This window comes from Etheostoma cragini, chromosome 21, assembly GCF_013103735.1.
Source record: "Etheostoma cragini isolate CJK2018 chromosome 21, CSU_Ecrag_1.0, whole genome shotgun sequence".
Classification (NCBI taxonomy): domain Eukaryota; kingdom Metazoa; phylum Chordata; class Actinopteri; order Perciformes; family Percidae; genus Etheostoma; species Etheostoma cragini.
The window spans coordinates 15,453,669-15,474,855 of record NC_048427.1 but is presented as its reverse complement, the minus strand read 5'-3'; the positions used below and the strand labels follow the sequence as shown (position 1 = coordinate 15,474,855).

The 21,187-nt window shown below is 39.5% G+C and overlaps 1 protein-coding gene across 2 annotated transcripts; it reads left to right on the top strand.

Moving 5' to 3' along the window:
* Window positions 1-708: 708 nt before the first annotated feature.
* On the top strand, window positions 709-20,604 carry vstm4b (V-set and transmembrane domain containing 4b). Of its 2 annotated transcripts, XM_034860144.1 has the most exons (8): window positions 709-852; window positions 4,484-4,891; window positions 17,664-17,717; window positions 17,946-18,053; window positions 18,639-18,672; window positions 18,767-18,891; window positions 19,365-19,429; window positions 20,050-20,604. In XM_034860144.1, the coding sequence occupies exons 1-8, from the start codon at window positions 801-803 to the stop codon at window positions 20,173-20,175; spliced, it is 972 nt and encodes a 323-aa protein (XP_034716035.1). In that variant the 5' UTR covers window positions 709-800; the 3' UTR covers window positions 20,176-20,604. The 2 variants fall into 2 exon arrangements, with proteins under 2 accessions (XP_034716035.1, XP_034716036.1); XM_034860145.1 differs by lacking the exon at window positions 17,946-18,053.
* Window positions 20,605-21,187: the final 583 nt, after the last annotated feature.

Genomic DNA, 21,187 nt, shown 5'->3' with positions numbered 1-21,187 from the left:
TCTCTGAGGTTTGATATAAAGCCAGCAAAGTGTCCCAAAACCCAGAGCTGACCGGCTGCTGTACAAAGATTCACTGTGGGAGCCTGTTACATGAGACAAGAGATGAGAGAAGACAGATAGAGAGACACAGACACAGACCATTTATGCAATGTGGGGCTTGCAATTTTGAAAGGAATGAGCAATTACGCCACTTTAACTCTGGGATAACTAAGTAACTTTAAATGCAGAATTAACCTTCTTCTCCATCTTCTCCATCATTTCATTGGCCACAAAGATGCTCCCCCCCCTATATGTGTGTGTTCCAACATAAAAGCCCTGACTTCGGTCAGCGCCTGCTGTCTACCACAGCTGGAAGTGTGATTTGCTCGGCGTCAATCTCAACAACACACCCCTCCCTCCCCTCCATCCCCTCTTTCCTGCACAGGAAATTACATTTCCCACTTACTCGCCAGACTGCAAAGGTGTGTGTGTGTGTGTGTGTGTGTGTGTGTGTGTGTGTGTGTGCCTGCATGCATGTTTCCTTGCACATGCTCACCTGTCTTTTTCTGTGCACATGCATATATTTGTGTGTGTGTATGTGTGTGTGCACGTGAGCCTGCCAAATGTGTTTTCACTATGTGACATGAGTGGGGGAGGGGCAGCGGGAGGTTCTGAGTCAAAACAGAGCGTCCAATGTTTCATATTACACTCCTCAGCTGGGAGGAAAAAAAGGGAAGAAGTAGAGGAGGAGGAGGAAACCTGGGGCTTCTTCTCTTCAGAGGCATTTAACTGGCAGTTTATGGAGGCTGCAGTTGTGGAAAATGAAGATCTGCTCTGTGGTCTTCGCTCTCCTGACTCGAGCACTGCTTGGAGGTAGGAAAAGTTTATTTTCTACTTCATACCAAAGTGGATGTGGTGGAGACAAAAAAGTTCCCCACTATTTTTTAAGAGAAGTGTTTCACAAACCATCAGAGAGGGTAATGGAGATGGAGAACAAAAGTTTTTGGGTAAAGTAGTATGTTCTTTACATACTGTGACATTTTTGCTAAAATAACTTACTTCCAAGTAAGATTGCAGGGTATGGCGAAACAAACAATTTTATCAAAGTTACATGTGTTTGCATGAATGAGGGGGAATTCCAAGACACCACCAATTTTGGTGGTGTTCAAAGTAAAAGAGAGAGCTTATGGTTTCACTTTTATGTTAATGATTTGAGTGATCTTCTGTCAAAACAGATTATTGAATGAAACAGTTTGAAAGTTCAGAGTCAACGTGCAGCACTGAAACACCACTTTTCAGCCACTCATCTATGTTTTCCTTGTTTTGTTCTGTCACTCAAAACTACATGAAAGACAAAACTGTAAAAAAAGAAAAGAAAAAATTACTGATTTTAATTACGTGCTGTGCTGGAAGCATATGGGCTGTGTGGCGGTAAAGTGCTTGCTTTTCGTGGAAAAGGTGCATTGTGAAATTGCGGCAGGTTGGGAAAACAGATGTGTGATATATTGTCATGCAGCAGTAAAGTTTGTTGCTCAATATTCATCCATCAACAGCGTATGTCCTCACATGCCAAAAACAACACGGCTGTCTGCGAGACGGGGAAGACGTCTATTGGGCAACAACGACCGCATTAGAGATGTGGACTGTATGGATTTGTATGCAAATTCAACTGCAGCTTTTCATTTATGAAACAAACTTTGTTGAATGGATTGGAATACTTTTATACTGCATTGGTGATAAAGAGACACAGAAAGGCAGACGTTTCACACTTAAATACCATCTTTAAACCACCATTACTATGATTTTCAGCAGTTTGTTGGAAGTGGAATACAAAGGTCTTCCATCCACAATGTTAATACAGAGTTTGTAGTTCCTTAAATTATTGCTGATTTTTCAGTAGTTTGTCTACTTTATTTTCATTTTTTTTAAAGACTCAAACCGATTAAAACCTAAGACCTAAACATTTTAATTGAAGACAAACCTTTACGTTAATCTGAACTGCACGACTATGAACATGGTTCTGAGCCATTTCAGGACTTCTTGTCCATGTTCGCTAAAAGGTTGAACAGCAGTAATGAACAGAACATGCTTGATCCTGCAAATAAAAATAAAGAAACAAGAAAATAATGTCAAGTTCAAACTTCTCCAGCTCCAACTGAGTAAACATCACCTGCTGTGAGGCCATCAAAAGCTCAAGAGCTGGCGAGTAAGTGGACCTTGGGTGGAGATTGTTTGGTCAACTGCTGTTTCTAAGGTCTAGAATCACTGACCCACTCAAACTGGGATTGCAGCATTGCTACGCAAACTACTAAACCATGTTATTAAGCTCAGACAAATAGAATTGTTGGAGACCACAACATTTTAATCAACTGTAATGAAATGGGGGGGCATATAGTTTCTTTGTCAGTCAAACTAGGGCCCTGCTAGGCTGCATAAATTTGCTATTTGAATGTGAAACTAGCTAGAGTGCATACTATTGTTTCACAATGAAACACCAAACGATAGGAAAACACTTTTCCTCTTGGTTGGCAAACAAAAACATTTGTGCCTTCATCCTGCGGCCAGTGGTTAAGTCAATACTCTCATCATCAGGTTCACATTTTCTAACAGGAGACCAGATAAAAGAAGAAAAGGATGTGCTGATTAGACTGTGTGTAGTCTATGTCCATTAAGTTCCAATTCCGGGATACGTTTTACGTACGTTTTCGGACGTGTAATCTCCGGTGGATTTCTGAAGGCTATGGTTAGCTGCTCCTCAGATCTCTGCAGGGTAAATCCAGACACCTAGCTAGAATATCTGTCCAATCTGAGTTTTCTGTTGCACAACTAAAACAACATTTAAAAGTACACGTGTTCCACCAAAACAACTTCCTTTCCAAGGCTAATTTGCAGTGGCATCGTGGCTTCGCTCGACGCTTAGCACCGCCCAAGACGATTGTGATTGGTTTAAAGAAATGCCAATAAACCAGAGCATGCATTTCTCCCATCCCAGAATGCTGTGTGGACTAGCCAGACCCCTCCTTTGCGGCGCTGTGGAGGAGGGTCTGGCAATGCGAGACTAGGCTGTGAGTCATATGTGTAACTCCCACTACTGAAAGGATATGTTTGGAAAGAAAATCTGACTTGCAACTCTTGACTGATAAAAGTTGACTGTAATGGTTTGTTGAACCTTTATCAGTTACCCGAACAAGTTTTACATCAGAAGAACTAATTAGCAATCAAAACTTGTTAAATACAATATTTTGTATTAGTTTCAGCATTTACTTTTACATGAAAACTTTTTTTTTTAACATTGTTGCTAACCATCTTGTGGCATGGACAAAACAATTGAAAGACAGGAAGCGGCTGAATGTGTTTAGAGAGATGCCTCAACTCTGTCAAAATCAAAGGCTTGCTGTAACCAACATGCAGTCAAAACAGGAAAGGAGCAAGGCTTCACAAGTGTTTTGTCAAGACAACTTGCATCCACTTCTCTGACATCTTTTTCAGCTGGGACTCAGATTGGATATCAGATAATCATTATTCCAATCCAACCCAGACATCTTGATAGTTCATAGCCTAGTGCTCCAAATGGTTATAAAAATAAGTTGTATTGTATTATGTATGTAAGTTATTAAAAAAAATTGTTAATCTTTATTGACAGAAATGGATGGGGCAGTATGTAAACGACATCAGAGCCCATCTACGGCGGGTTGGTTCACTCCCTTCTAATTAGTCTTTCAAACTAAAAGTCTTTCTAACATGTATGTTGTAAAGTAAGTAATGCTTTCACTGGATTTTTTAAAAGGATTTTAAAACAAAATAGTAACTTTTAAAAGGATTCTTAGCCTCCCCTTTCAAATGCAACATTCAAATTACTAGGTAAAAAATTATATCTTGAGAAAAGTTGATTTTGAGGGGTATAGCTCCATAGACCTCCATTCATTTTGTGAGCACACTCATTTGGAACCAAAGTGGAATTGCAACCAGTTCAGATGCCCGACGTTTCCAGAGAGTGGTAGTGCTCCTCTTATTAGACATTCTCTGATGACATCTCCTGTATCTTTAACGTACATGCGTTAACAAACAAGCCAGGGAGGTTAAGGGTTTACTAAAAAAGAAAACAACTAAAACAAAAGACAAAACAAAAAACATTCATATAGGGTAAATATTTAGTAAAGCTCATTTACATTTACAAGCTCATAGAATTTAACCCTCATGTTTTCTTCAGGTCAAATTTGATCTCTTTTTAAGTTTTTTACATCCAAAATAAAGGAAGTCAACATACGGGTGAAAAATGTTTGAAAAAACGGCAAAAAAAAATTTACATTTTTTTTGTAGAAACCAACAAAAACGTTGAGCCAAGGGGAAAAAAAGGGAAAACAACACAAGGGTGAAAAGCCTTGGGTTTGTACAGATATGGAAAACACGTATTGCTTAAATTAGAGGCCAGCTACAAAAAGCTTGGCTTCTTTTTGTTAAAAGTTTGACTTAAGTAAATAAAACTTGTGTAAATCTTCTCCAGATTTGTGCTTGGCCATCAACGTCACCATCACCCCTTCCCCGTTCACCGTGGCCCAGGAGGGTCAAAATATCACACTCTCCTGTGTCGTGTCCCAGCGGCGCCGCAACGCTGCTTTACCGGTGGTGAAATGGACCTTCCTGCCAGAGGGCACCGACCGCCCGGAGGACGAACTCCTCATCGCCCGCGTCAACATGAGAAAGGCCCGTTTCTATGGTAACTACACAAAGAGTTTCCCGTGGCCTAAACTAAAGCTGACGGTGGTGAAGCAGGGGAAGATATTTGACCTGGTGATCTTGAACGTGTCCGAGGGGGACCGGGGGCTCTACATGTGCCGGGTGCAGGAGTTTAAAAAGCACCAGGACCGCTGGAAGGCCTCGTCAAACTGCACCGCCGCTACTGAGCTCAGAGGTGAGTTCTGATGGAACTTACTGTTTTAGTTTCTCTTGTCTTTTTTTTAATCCCTAAAATATTTGCCAATGCACTCTGTGAGCATCACCCTGCTTTGCATTGGTTGAGTTGCAGATAAGTTGTTTAGGACAAGTACACCTTTGGCAGAGTCAACATTAAAGCCAGGCAATAAACGGTGAACATGTAAAAGATAGTGCTTAGAGACTTTTTTAATGGGATGCCCTGCCAAAAGTTTTTTTTGTAACCCTTGTGTTATCCTCGGGTGACATCTGACCTGTTTTCCGAAAAAATAGTTGGGTTTCTTTCAACCAAATTGTCAAAAAAATGTATTACGTGGATGGTTCCATGCAACATTCTGCACAAGTAAAATTATTAATCAGTTTGCTACTTTAATTGAATTTGGGTGTTTTGTTAAAATTGATTGGCCTGGAAACCTGAGCAAATTCAAACTGTGCTCTCGCAAGAACTCAAGTTTTTTATAGGACTACATGTTACAGCATTGATAACAATTTAACAACAGATACAATAAAAGAACGTTAAAAAAGTGACATAACATTGTTTTTTTTTTCGAAAAAAGTGACAAAAACATTGGGAATGAATTAAAACTTAAACTTAAATTGGTCTTAAGCCATGAAATGGTAGGGAACCTCTGGCATTTGGCTGCTCTAAGTCACTCAAACCAGTAGCTTTAGCCCAGTTTCTCACAGAATGACATCACTGCTTTTAATGGTGCAGGGCGGACACTTAACTGCTATTTCTGAAACCACAACAGAAGCAATGACAAATGCTGTGTTGATAATAGTAAGACTGCAAATTTATTTTAGTGATTCCAGGTTTGTCTGCGGAGGTCTTCCACGGCCAGCAGCAGAAAACTGTTACCGATAGAGAGCAGCCCCCAGTGAACACAAAAATCAGTTTGAGGCTTTTGCGCGATGTTTGTGATGGCACTATTCATAGGCAAAAGTGTTCATGTTTATAATGCACAACAGGGCAATGTGCAGACCTTATAGGAGGCCCCAGTAAACTCAAATAGTGAAAACAAGATAAGGGGAGCAGTTCTGCGTCTCCAGTAGTAGCATTTTCTCTCACCACAACTGGATGATGTATTCCATCTGGCTTAAGAGGCAGTGACGTGGGTTCACTGTGCATAAGCCCTGTCTTGCTTTTGATTTGGGAGGGTAAAGTCATTGGTTAGGAGCAAGTCTGGAGATAAAAGGATCCTCCATGGCAATAAGTTGTGGCTTTTACCGGGTAGATGATCTTGGAGAAAGAGCAGAGAGAGTATGAGGTTTCAATGCCACCGCTGGCACTTCAGACGTTTACACAATGGAATGGATGACAAATCCACTGGTACCAGATACTGCCCAGAAATCCCTTCACTTTCAGAAAACCAGAAACACACTGTGAATTTTTCCTTTATGTATGTAAAGCTTTATGTCCTGAGATGCAATTTGCAAAGATAATAAGATTTGCCTCAAAATCTTTCTATTCATTTTTAAACAGGTTCTCACTTTTAGACAGAGCTAGACAAGAGCAGGTTTCTCCATTTTTAACCAGCAAGTATCTATTGGACTGCTGAACTGACAGATCATATCAGCTCTACCTACCTAGATAGTTAACCTAGCATTAGCTCCATGAGTAGGATTCAATTATTAAATAGGATTAAGTTATCTCATGCTAAACTTCAAGTGTTTCTAAATGATTCATTTTTAAATGAAAAGCTTGTAAAATAACTCTTAAATATACACTTGATATTAGCTATCAAGTGTATATATAAGAGTTATTTTACAAGCTTTTCATACACAATATCGTTCTAAAAGACAAAAAAGCAGGGCCGTTAACGGTAGCCTAACCTCTGATAGCATCCAGGACTGGCTATCACAAAGTGGGGAAACACTACACATTGGGTATGCTAGTCATCATTTTTTTGTCAAGTTTTTAATGTTGTTAGTCAATGATGGTATTGGAAATAATTAGGGCTGGGCAAGTTAACTCGTTATTATCGCGCTAACTCATTAATTAATGCCGAAATTTCACCTTGACAGTTGATACCAGCAAATCATTCAACGAAGCACACAGTGGCGCGAGGCTTCGGCAGGCTACGTTAGATGCAGCTTGGGGGGGGGGTAGAGATAAACAAAGGAAAGAGACGCTAACAAATAACAGCGACGTGGAAGCTACAGACTGCAGGCCCATTAGGGTTGTGGAGGACATAGGTCTGAGAATCGCAACAATGATGGCAGGTATGAGATTCCCTCAAGACGCACCATCACAATAATACACGAGTTGTTTGAAAATGAGAGGACTGCAAAAGCGACCACGCTTCAATATGTGGGCGCGGGACACTTTATTAAAGTCGCACAGCAGTGGAATGTGTCTAAAGTCACCGCAGTTAGCAAAGATAGTACGAATAGATACGAAATCTGGTCAATGCTGCAAGCCTTCTGCTTTCTGATCATGTCCCCTGCTTTGCGCACAGTCTCCAGCGTTGTCACAGTGTCTATGCTTTATAGCGCGTTGGACAGTGTCCCTCAGTGTCTCTGCTTAACAGCACTTAGACAGTGTCCTTGCGAAGTGCAGAAAAGTTGTGAGGCTCTAAACCCAGTCCAGCAGGTGCTGCAGAGTTAAAGCAACACCAGAACAACGTATACATAAGAAGGAGTCGCTTATGCAAGACGTTCCAACCAGATGGAATTCAACTCTGGACATGATAAATACATTGTTTGGGTTGAGATGTACTCTAAATATTGTATTTAACTGCTAGTTCATAAACAAAATGCCGGTAAGTTTTTGCAGAACAAATGTTACGGCACTTTTGTTCATATGGCAGCAGAGCTACCAACTTTTCCTCAAACCTTGGAGTGAGATTTGGGGGGGGGCGACCCATAGTTTGCTGCGTACAAAGCAATTTCTTTGGGTCTTTATCTTTCAGGGTTTAAATTGGGATCTGTTATAGGTGGGGGATGGTGCACTCCCTAGGGGGGTGTGGGGGCATGCCCCCCCAGGAAAACATTTAGAAAAATAAACCATTAAATGGCACTTTCTGGAAAGTTTTTTGCAAAAAAATGTAGAAATCAAGTGTTACATGATATGTGCAAAACTGTAGGCTTAAGAACCTTTGTGTTGTTGTAGTATCAACAGGTTTTAGGGCATTTAGCATTTACATTATTTACATTATTAATTTCTTATGATATAAGAACTGACCCAGACAATGTGCCAAACATAATGAGCCACATGAAGAGACAGTAGCATACTTGGGTCTGTGGTGAGCAGGTCCAGGGGTCCCTGCCTGGTGTAGGGACCAGGGACCCAAAGTTAAATTAATGTTGAGGGATAAACTAAGACAACTGAAATTCTGAAGAAGTAGAACCACTGAGTAACATAAATTCTAATCCGTTAACCTTTGTGCCAAGGCTCAGTAATGTTTGGCCCTCATCCTCTGTGCTTTTTGGGGAAAATAAAGACTATTGTTCATTTTATGAAACACTGAATGAATTATTTACATTTACATTTACTAAATTATACAGTTACATTTAGAGATGCACAGAGGTTAGGGAAGCAAAATAGTGGCCCAACGTTGCAGTATAGTATATAGTATAGTAGAGCTCAGATGTGTTTCATCAGATTGCTGTTCAAAATATAACTCCTCCCATCTCTGTTGTCCGAGATTTGGAGAGTTGTAATATAGTCTGCTGTGCATGTCATTGCTCCGCTGGTATGGTAATATCTCACTCAGACCGACCGACAGTCACAGAGGACCATTTGGGTCTCTGGTCTCTGATAAAGTTTAGAGGTGGCTGTATGCTGCTCATTATCAGATGTCTACGCACGGATGCAATGCGTCACTGTCCCCAGCAGAGCGAGTCCACTAAAATTAACTGAAGTTGCTACGCGATAAAAAATCGCACTGTATACACTACTTTTGAATTCATTATTTAATTTTGCGATTAATCGCGATTAATCAGGGAAATTATGCGATTAATCGCAATTAAAATTTGTAATCGCTGCCCAGCTCTAGAAATAATGTATGGTTATTTATTTAGGGACACTGGAGGGTAGTTTTCCAGGCATGTTAACATATGCATCCTATATTAGTCCTCATGTTTTCCTATCTCAATGTTCTTTTTAACTACCCAAAATAAAATTATTGATTCCAAATAACACTCTTTGGCAAGTACAAATCTCTACTTTCATTAATTTTGGGGTGTCTTATTCAATTTTATGGCATTTGGGGAAATAATTTGAAGTAGTTTGGAAATAGTATTGAATGAAAGTTGACACATTCCTGTCTGTGATTATCTATCAACATACATTACTTTAATTTTAGTCTGAATAATTCCTAATTTTTGCTTTTCTAACTCAAACACTAGGTATAATTTCCTAAAAATTAGGTTTTATTGATGATAAATTCCCCAAATAACTGTAAAATTAAAGTTAATAAGTTAGTGTTATGTAGTGACAAACGGACAAAAATATAAGAAAAAGTTAAAAACATTGATTAAAAGCGTCATCTGAAATGTGGATTTTCAATTTTGACGGGAAGAAAGTACAAGGTTTAGAGCCAAAAGGCAACTACTTTGTCTGAAAATAAAACTCTTCGTGTTTAAGCGCCTTGAATGTGTATTGTAAATAGTTTCCAGCAGGGGGCTACTCTCCAAAAAAGTCAGATTGTATAGAAATCTTTGAGAAAATGATCCTACTTCTCACTTGATTTATTGCCTCACCAAACATTTTTAAATGAGTACATGGTCTCAATCTCTATTGTCAAGATTGTACAATACAGCATGATATTCAATTTCAAAACGATGGTCCTATGTTAAAAAAATAAAATATAAAACTGGATTGGCTTCATGGCGTGGCTACACACCCACCTGTCAATCAGGACAGAGGCTTAGCACTGCATTTTCATGGCATTGTGTACATTAAAATCTTCAAATTTAAGTGCCCGCCATTAAAACCATAGACGACACCGGCTTAGCTAGGTCATCCTCCCCAGCCACGCCCTCCTGTCCAAAGTGATCACTTCTGGCTCCAGAACATGCCAAACTCCAGCGTTCAAAACGGTAGTCCACAAATCAATGGGTGACGTTAAATCCAAAAATCTTTTACACTTTTACGCTTGTGTTTTTGGTTTTGGAAAAGCTGGAAAAAAGACAAATTCAACGCTTGACAGACCTACTGCCAGTTACTGTTGCTAACATTTGATCAGATAATTATCTCTTTAATCACTGCACAACAGTGATTAAACAATCAACCTGATGGTTGATTGTTTTGTCCTGTGTTTACGTTTGTCAGTCAACAGCAATGGATCCTATTGGGATTTCCACTTTTGTGTTTGCTTTTGTTAATGAAGTTTGTGTTTTTGTGAATGCTAATGCTAATGCTAATCCAGATGTTCCTTCATTTAATTTTAAAAGACTGGAAATGTGTCACTTTCTGACGGCTTTCTTTCCCAGAGAAAGACATAACAGACTCCAAGCACTTATAGCAGTGAATGCAGATACCTCCTTGAATTGTCTTTAGGTTCAGTCAGTGTTGTGTTACAACAAAGATCAGCAGAAAGCAAATAGAGAGGCATTTTTGTGAAATTGCCCCTTTGAGAATGGTGGTAAGGACCGAGTGCATCACAAAGTTTCAACCTTGTAACAATTTAAAGACAATTCATTTAGTATTTAAGATCATTGCTGTAGTACTGTCAGTGTTCAACAACACTAGACGTTTCTCACCACATTTTCCATGGAAGCGTTCTTTAGGCTGTGACTTTCGGGGTGTCCACAGCCAAGTCTGGGCCCAGGCTGACAAGCAGTCCATATCGAGAGCTGTTGACATTGGCCTGGACATGGAGAACCAACCAAAAGTAGAACAGACAGAGGCCACGGTATTGAAACAAGAGATAGTTGTGCTGAGGAAGGTAAAGTTTAAATGTTTGTCTGCAGTGACGGTCGAGGGCAGCTGGCTCGTGTCTGGCTCTCTTATTTCAATTTCAATTCAATTCAATTTTATTTATAGTATCAATTCATAACAAGAGTTATCTCAAGACACTTTACAGATAGACCACACTCCATAATTTACAAGGACCCAACAGTTCTAGTAGTCTCCTCCAGAGCAAGCAACAGTGCAACAGTGGCGAGGAAAAACTTCCTTTAAGGCAGAAACCTCGGTCAGACCCAGGCTCTTGGTAGGCGGTGTCTGACGACCGGTTGGGGTTAGAATGAAGAGTGGAAATAACAAAAATAGAAAGAAATAGTAGTTGGTAGTAGTTAACACTTTTCCAGCTTGGTAAATGCCCACATCTTTCAAACTTCATACCTCCAGTTTATCATGCAGGCTCTTATAAACTTGCCCATTTAAATCTATAAAATTTATAGAAAACAAAATGAACTAAATTGTAAATCATTCAATTTGTTCACCATATAAAGTAAATTACGAGTTCATAATATGAAACAATGTCAAGTATCTTGATTGAGTCATTGTAATGGACAGGCCAAAGCTCCAACAACACTGGAAAACTGCACTATTTCTTTCCAGCAGACCAGCAGGTAGTGGTATTCTTCCCAGTATCCACCCCAACAGTTGGCAGCTATGATAAACATCAGCTTCACATCTTAGTGGTTGAAACCCCCTTGGGGTCCATTGCTCCTGGTTGCCACCACTCCATATGAGAAACAGCCGATGACTGAGACTTTATGTGCACAAATGTGTGTCTTTGTGACGTCAAAGTGATGGAATTCCTGTGGTCGGATAACATTAGGTGACCAGGTGTTTCCACAATCACACAAAACTACCACTACTCTACTTACTACTGCTATAACAAACACATCCAGAGAGGTCAAAGAGGTTCAGGGGCAGAGCACAGTCTGAACACGGTCTCCTCTTGGCATAAACAAACTGAACTCCTAGGGTGCTTCTAAGAGGTAGACGGCACACGGCTGTGGCATGAGTTTAAGTAAAGCAAGAACATGGAACTCTGGATATGGTATCGCCAGCTTCACATGACCCCTGTAGAGTTTTTTTATTTTAAGAAGACAACAAAATGGGGCAGACTCCAGCTCACCCAGAAGACAACAAAATAGGCCTATTTTGTTGCTACAATAGAGACACAGTTTAAAAAAGTACTAGAAGATGTCAATTCTTTGAAGAAAAGATGCAAATAGACAACAGGAAGTGAATTATTCCACTATTATTATAATTAATTCCAATTATTCTTTGTAAAGACACACAACATCACTGTGTACTTTCATGTATTTCCTGTCATTAATAAAACAGTAAAACCGACCAATGACTGACTCAGCAGATGGTGAAGACAGAAGATCATTATTCACTCCAGTACACATCTGCACATTGATGTTTACAGTGTTGCATTTGTTAGGTAACAAAAAAGATCCACAAATCTGAAACAGTCAGGAAATGAATGCATCTCTGTGGCTCTGATGAACAAAAAGTAGTTTGTTAGAATGTTTCCACTGTAGTCCAATGCAGTCTTCAGTCATTCAAAAGTTGCTTTAAGTAGAAGCCATTTTCTAGATGAGGATAAAAGCCGGTTTAGTGCTATTCAGTGCACCCAATTTATCCCATTTCTGAATATTCCAACATGTACTTCTGCCGTGACAGAGCTGCACAGAACCTGAGGCACATAAATGTCATAGATGTAATCAGGATTTACGCTGTGAGTATGATACTGTGAAGGAAGACCGGTCTTTAAATTAAATCATCCGCCATTTCATACAAGTGGGAGTACGTCTGTTTTAAATTATATTTCACTCAGAAACTGTGCAGCTAGACTGTTTTGGTGTGTTATGTATCTGCTGTAGTTTTATTGCAGATGCTGTCATCTACAACCTGCACTGGTGGTTTTAAAATTTTCATAAGCAATGATGGTAATAGGGAAAATGTCATGTTACAATACTGGTGTCCTCTTATAAAATATGCCTTTCACACAAGCTTTGCTAATAACGTAAAAGCCAAACTACATAATGTAGACCTCTGATGAGTTGCAAGCTCATTGCTACCAACCCCTAAGAGAAACTTTACTCCAAGTGATTTTTGCCTTTGATATTCTTAACAAAATATCTTATTTGTGTTAAGGTAGTAGGATTTAGGACAATCTATTGGCAAAAATGGAAGACAATATTAACAACTGTGTTTGTATTAGTGTACAATCACCTGGAAATAACAATTGTGTTTTTGTTAGCTTATAATGAGCCCTTCACATCTTCATACAGAGTGGGTCCTATGGATAAAGAGAATTACATACGTTTATGGCGGTGCCGTGTTCATTCATATAAAAGTTGCTCAGTGGCACATGAAGCCTAGAAAGTTCAACTTCCACAGATGAAATTACCTTGGACCCATAGATATGAAGGTAAATATAGTGCAAAAGTGAGAGAGCGTAGATGCGATGTGAGCACTTGTCAAATATGTCTTGAGAGCGCAGATGCAATGTGAGCAGTTGTAGAATATGATTTGAGAGCTTTAGAAAAAAATCTGTACTTGTGTTTTATTTTGGTTTTTTTTCACCAAAACCATTTCCATTGCAGACCTTCTCATATTTACAAAGTAGATATTTGGCAATCATTCAAATGTAGTAGGTCTTCTAAAACCTGTAACAATCCACAACCAAGTCTTCAGTTTTTTTGTCAATCTTGCCCTTAAAAATAATGCAGGCAGCTAATTTCGAACAGCAGTTTTAGTTCACATGTGGTCAGTGATAGGTTAGTGATTTCCAAGATGATGACCAAACCCAGAAGTAACCCTCTTCCCAACAGAGAACGTTGTCACTACCTGATGTGAGTCGAGTGCAGGTTTGAGTTGCACATGCTCAGATGGAAATGGTTTACAACATACTGTGTCATACTAAAAATTTATGAAATCCATGAAATGATAAACTTTTGCCATTACAGACCATAACAATAAGATGGGATTCATTTCAAAATTGTTTTAGCTATCTATGATTTTTTTGATTGGTAGCCTTAGCTCAAAACGTAATTCCAGTGACAGCCTTTGTTGTGTTTGATGCTAACTATTAGCTAGTAGTGAACAAACTTTGTTAAGTAGGACAATTTTTTCTGTTTTGACATTATAGAAGTCTTTTGTTAGTTTGTTGTATGCTACTTGTCGCAAAGTGACGCATTCAAAACTCGCATCTTCACTTGTCGCAAAGTGACGCATGCCCAACTCAAATCTGCACTCCACTTACATCTAAGTGGCAAACAGCCTAAAAACTGTTGGGTCCATAAAGGTATTTAAACAAACAGTCTGGGAAAAGTATTAACAACAGTTTTTAACCAAGTAGAAAGTATCAAGCACCTGTTTTAAAAATGAAACGGATTACTAAAAGCCATTTAACAGCATAGTGGAATCTTACTGGAACTGCAATTAAAATGCACCTATTGGGAAAAAATGCTGACACCGCTGATTCGTACATTTCATTTTCTAAACATTCATTGCTTAACGTGGTGCTCTGTAAACTTGTGAAATTGTGTTTTTCTACTGCATGGTATCTACGCAACTTGCCTCGACTCTACTCGACTTTTGGGTTTTTCCATTACGAAAAAAGTCCCTGGTACTGGTACAGGTACTTTTTGTAGTATTGCCTCAGTTGAGGTTTCTAGTGAGAGGCAATACCAATAGATGACGTGAAAACCTGCAGACCGCTTATTGGTCGGAGAGAATCGTCACCAATTGCTGTGTTCAAATAGTTTAGCCAACTTTTTTTTTTTGGTGCTGCTTCCAGGTTCATAACAAATTAAATTGCCTTCTGGCTGTTGCAACACGCCAAGAACACACACACACACACAGAGAATCAAAAACACCTTTGATTGTGTTCTGTGTGTGTGACGCGTTAGGTCACGGCAGTTTCCTGCTATGACGACCAGCCACGGCTTGCCTCGCGCATGAGGCGGTGTTAATCTGCAATAGATAAAGGAGGACGGGGTGCCATAGGTGACTCGAGTCAAGGCCAGGCGAGTCGAGCAGGTACCGTTAATGGAAAAACGCCAAAAGAACACATGTGGTGATGGCTGGTTGACTTAAGGGAATTATGTTATTGCTGGAATTGAAATTTAGTTTTATTATACAAAAATTACTAATTTGACAAGAGAGATGTTAGAGCATGATGCAGCCTTTTAAAGTAACTTAATTTCATGCATGAAAATGTCCCACTGCTTATTGTGATGTTTAACGGTTTTGACGGCTTAGTTCATGTTCCACACAGCTTCATGGCACTGGCTGTAAATCTAATTGAATCCCTAATTAAAGTTTTGACTAGGAGCATGTCCTAAATGGTCAATTAATTAAGTACACTTAAGTGTGCAGCCACTTCTTTAAATGTCTATTTCCCCATAAGCAGAAAGTTCCTTCTCCTTCACCTCCGTGTGGAATTGTTCAGGTCTGATTTGTTTTAGTGGACATTTATTGTACTGCAACTGGAAACCAATCCGAAAAGGAACTGATTTCTGTCTCACAAATCTTTTTTCAACTATCAGAATGAAGGTTGTGGATTGTAATTGTTTGTATTACATATTTCAGTTGCACTTTAGTTTTCAGAGTTTTATATTTTGGTAATCTTGTTTTGCAGTTTTGTTTTGGAATCACCCGATGCATGCAGACAGTCAGTAATTCAGCACGCAGCACAGCCAGTCTGCCTGTTGGAAAGTCTCCAGCAGTCGTGGTGAGCCGGCATGGCGAGCCTGCCTGTCGTCAGCTTTTGGTGGTTTTGGGTATTTTTAAGATGCCCTGGTGGGTGTCACTTCACGAGCTTCCTACCACCAGCTCAGCAAGAGTACAGCGGTGTTAAGACTACTGTGGTCAGATGGGGTGGAGAAATGATTGATTGTGTGGGGCGAGATTTCAGGTTTAGAATAGAAAAAAAATGTTCTCAGCCATTTTGGACACAAGCAGTGCATAGCTGGGATCCTCATTACACAGATTAGGCTGCATTCAAAGGCCTTTGTTTCCACATTGGTGCTCACATTTGATTTTTGGGGTGTAGTAGTTACCTACTCTGTGCTGGAATGTACAATAAGACATATCTTTAAAAACATTGGAAGTCACATCCATTTTACCGAGCTTCTCCCCGTTATCGTTATGTGCACTTAAAAGTTGCGTCTGAACTGACTTGCTAGCCATTCTAATTAGGCATTGCAGGTCTTCCAAACAGGTCAATATTACACTTTTTTACTAATACTGTGATTATAGTGCTAATAAACATAAATACAAAAAAAAATCCCTCTCTTTCATATCCATGGGATCATTAACTAGTGATGGTGTTAACGTTTTTGCTATAAGCTTAGTCTGTTTTGTTATTTATCATTAAGTGAATATTTAAGATATTTCAATGCACTGAAAAAAGTCAGCTAGCATGGAGCTAGTGTTAATAAGCTAGCTAGGTACATCTGACAATATCTGACAGCAATAGTCATTTAAACTGAGCACACTGGTGGTCGCCAACTGAAAATAAGAATTCCGCTTTTCTTCCTTGGTCTCAAGTAAAGGACTCTTTACTCTGGGTGCCTAATAGCCTACTGCGTTGTTCACACATGCAAAGTCAATCCAAAGACGCTAATAGAGGTGAATTTTTTCTGTTTGATGTGAATACTTAAAAGTCAGGAAAGCCTGTCAGCACTGAAATTTTCCCAATATACTGACGTCAATTTAGAAATGGTGGAAAAGATTATTGCTACCATCTGTGGGTAGTTAAATTCACCGAGCTGTGTGCGCCTTGTTTGCTTCACGTATGTGTCTAAATGCCCTAGCAAAGGGGTTAGGGCGCATGTCAATTAATATATATAATGTCCATGGTTCTATTCTTGGGACCTTTGATGCATTTCATACCCCTCGCTCACCTAGTTTACTGATTGTTGCTCTGCAACATGGTAGTCTACTATTTTAATTTGAATTCAATTAAATTTTATTTATAGTATCAAATCACACAAAAGGTTATCTCGAGACACTATACAGATAGAGTAGGTCTACCCAGACTCTATAACTTACAGAGCCCGAACAATTCTAGTAATTCCCCCAGTTACTTGCGACAGTGGTTAAGAAAAATTCTTTTAGGAATACAACCTTGGACAGACCCAGGCTCTTGGTAGGCGGTGTCTAAGGCGGAGTTTAGAACTATAAGAGGGTAAACAGGTTCAGAAGAGGTGCCTGGTCAGGCTAGAGTGTTATGTAGGTGGAGATGGTAACGTTCAGAGAATGGGTGGATCTTGAGGTCAAATTTTACAATGATGCAAACCCCTAAAGCAGTGTTCCTCAAATTGGGGTATGAGTACCCCTAAGGGGTACTTTGGAGCACTGCAGGAGTGAGATGTTTGTTTTTAAAATATGTTAATTTAAAAATATCAGTCATGCATCGTTTAAATATTTTAAACGTTTGAAGTGGACTTCAAATGTTTTTCAAACAAAAAAGTTGATGTTGTTAGGCCAATCAGACAGGGTGGTAAAGCGCTGTAATGTACCTCTTTATACAGGCTTTTTTTCCCCAAAGAAATGCTTTGAACTGTAGATAATCGAAAAACATTTGAGAAGCACTGCTCTTAGGCTGCTGTTTGCATTCATTCATCCAGCAAAGGTTAAGGTTGAGCCCTCTGGAGAATGAATCAGAGACCGAATCAGGCAGACAGGAGGCCAACCTCGGCTTGTTGTCTTCCTACAATTAGCTTTATTTAAACTCTAGCCGGCGTGTAATCAGGCATCAGGGAGGTCACTGTGATGACTATGGACTTAACATGCTTCTCTTCTCTCTCTCTCTCTTTCCTTCTTCATGTAGTGCATGTCCTACCACCCACAAAGGCCAAAGAAAGCCTGTGGAGCTTGTTAGAAGGTAAGTTGTGTGTGTGTGTGTGTGTGTGTGTGTGTGTGTGTTTGTGTGTGTCTGTGTCTGTGTGGTTGACTGGCACTGTATCGGCCTTGGCAGGCAAAAATAGCCCAACCCAAAGGATATAGTACAGTGCCTTAAATAGCTCATCAAAACATGTACTCCTTTTTTTTCCTTCACATTTTTGTGTAAAGAGAAACCAAAGGCCAATGTGTACATGTTGTTGTGTTTCAGATGTGTACCTGTGTGCAGCGCTGATCTGCTCAGTGGGTTTGCTGTGTATGTGCATGTTCACGGTGACAGTGACCTGCCAGTACGTACAGAGGAAGCAGAGGTTAAAAGGTTAGCATCAAGATAACTCTCCACTGACCTACCTTAATTAATCTGGCTCTTATGTAGAGCTACAACTAATGATTATTTTTAGTAAAGATTAATCTGCTGATTATTTTCTCGATTGTTCTAAAATGTCAGTAAATAGTGAAAAGGTATCTATCATAGTTTCTCTAGGTCCAATTTTATAAGTCTAAAATCCAAATATATTCAGTTTGATGTGATTTACTTTATGAAAGGAACAGGAAATCGTCATATTACAGAGGCTGGTAAAAGCAATTTCATTTTCATATTGGCATTAAAAATTACTTAAATGATTAATCATAATCATTATCAAAATAATCTGTGATTATCTTTCTATCAATCGACTAACTAATCGCTTGTCAATTAATCATCATAGCTCTACTGCAATGTATCAATTTTCCCCTTTATCCTGTTCTCATCTTTTTCTCTATGATTCATATTGTTTCTTTCAAAGTTAGAACCCTAAACAAATGCAACTTTGTTGAACAGAGTTAAAAAGTTTGATAAATTACAATAACTTTGTCTCCACACCAGTAATTGTGTTTCTAAATGTTGTATTGTCTAATTCTGCAGATAATTACCTCTTGGTGAAAAGCCCTCAGAACAGGTAAGGTTTTAGGCTGCCACAGCCTCTGACAGCTATAAAAGCTAAAAATGTTCCTAGGTGCACTAAACCTTTGGTTAATCTGGTCCCAATCCAGCTCAGGAGAGACAGTCACCAGTGTGGTCAATGTGTCTCCTGCTCTGCCTAAAAAGGAAAGGAGATACAGGAAGAAAAGGAGCAGAGACTACCAAGAGGAGATACCACCAGAGATACCAGCAAAAGGTCAATAAGATTCTGGGTGCATTTACACCTATGGTTTTGTCGTGGGTAGCTGATTTTTTTTCAGCCACAAATGATCCCTGTAATGAATTGTTGTCAGTGAGAAACACTAGCAGAAATAGTGTCCAAACTGATGTTTTCCTGTTGGTCATTTTGTTCTGAGTGGCTTTCCATACAGAAATATGTGCTGGCATTTGAGGTCCACATCCACCCCTTCCACACATAAACTCTTGATTTATGGGGTAGCATGGGGAACTTTATACATTAATTACTATATACATTACTAAATATTAGAACCAGAAAGGGCCTTGAAACTTGTCCTATTATACTCAGAATTGTATAAAACTAAACACTAGGTGAAGGGCATGTCAAGTTATGAAAGTGGTTATGAATGGAGAGGTCCAGTTCTTGGTAGATACATTACATTTGCCGTACAATTCTCTGAAAAACCGCTGACTTTTGTTTTCTCCCTGCAGCTCCCATTGGAGACAAAACACGGAAACCCAAACTTTTAAAACCACAACCAAGAAAGGTAGTGTTGGTGAGTTCTATGCATGCCCTTTTATACATTGCTTTATCTTAATCATCAGTCTTTATGTTTATTTTTGCTTGTTTTTAACCGAAGCATGTCTGGAATATATCACTTTGGAGAAAACATTTCTAACAGTACACATGCATTGGCACCTTTTGCCAGTATGCAACAGGGATGACTATAATCAAAGTTCCAGAAAATGTCATAAAATGTGCCACATAACCCAGGTTTAATTTGGTTTAAATTATCAATGGAATAAAGTTACTCTCTGGCAACATGTCATTTTAATGGCACAGAATGCGGCAAGATGTAATTGAATTTTGGCAACCTCAACCAAAGACTCCTGTGAAGGGACGTCTGCACACAACCTGCTCACATTTACCACACCAACGCTCTAAAGCATTGGGAGACCAAAGACAGGAGAGAGGATAAAGTGCAAGAAGTGCTGTTTAGCATTCAATTTTAAATCATTTTAAAGATTCCTTGCCGTATCCATACTGACAGAAATCCCAAGCTCTAGGTTAATGGTGGAGTTCAACATAAAAAACATCTCTGCTCATTTTCTAACCACCAATACCACTTCCCTCTCTCTCCCCCTCTCCTCCATCATTATCGTCTTCCATCTCCAGCCAAAGATAGTGGAGGAGAACCTGACCTACGCTGAACTGGATCTGGTGAAGCCAATTCCGGAAACCAAGGCATCGTGTAGCGGCACTGTGTACGCTCAGATACTGTTTGGGGAGCAGCAGCTATGAGATAAACTTTCACCAATAGTAACTGTGCCTTATGCAAAAAGTATTGTCTATTTATAATATGTGTTGTGTTGTATTCATATGGTTTGTAAAGGGCAAAATGTGTAATGTTTCACAATTATGACAATTGTACATATGGTTTTACATGTTCTATTATATTACTTCCTTTTATAAGACCAAAATGCAAAAGGAAAGGTTTTTTTATACTAGAATTTTTCATATATTTCCTTTCTTTTGCACCCATGTTTGATTCCTGTGTAGCTTAAACTGGGAACACAATAGAGCACTGGTGATGATTAAGACCAGATTTGTCCATTGTGACAACAGGAGCCATTGGAGATTTGAATTTGCAGGCTAATTTGAGCCCTCCCATTTGCATTAAACAGGTTTCATCCTGATATCAGAAGGTTAAATCCCGGTAGTGTGTGGCTATCAACCGGTCGGGGACTGCCCATTTCTCCGACCCTCCATTATCCCAACCTCTAAATAACCCATTGACTGTCAAATTAGTTGACAGAGCATGTGTGACGTCACCGATTGGTTTGTGGAGCTCTGCTATCCGTCGTCAAGTTTGCCATTAAGGGCGCAGCGATCCTGGTTGTGGATGTGACAAGAGGGAGAAGTGAGGGAGGAACCACATAACGTTACACACTTTCACTGGCAATCCCATCATGCCCTATGACACCCCCTGCATTATTGCCCATTTTAAAATCCCATTATTCAAAAAATAAAAAGAATTCTGTGTTACAGAAGACTTAAAACTAGCAATTGAGACCATAAACTCATTATGAAAATGTTTACTGAGGTAATAATCAAGTAAGAAGTGGGTCACTTTCTCACAGACTTCTACAGAAAGAAACCGACCTCCTTTTGCAACCGCATGTGCCGCCCCCTGCTGGAACATGTTGCCCCCTGCTGGAATTCAGGTAGATTGCAGGTTTAAGGCACTTCCGCATTTAAAGCACTTCTCCGAACGGGATGCTTTGTCCAATGATATACAGTCTATGCAATAACC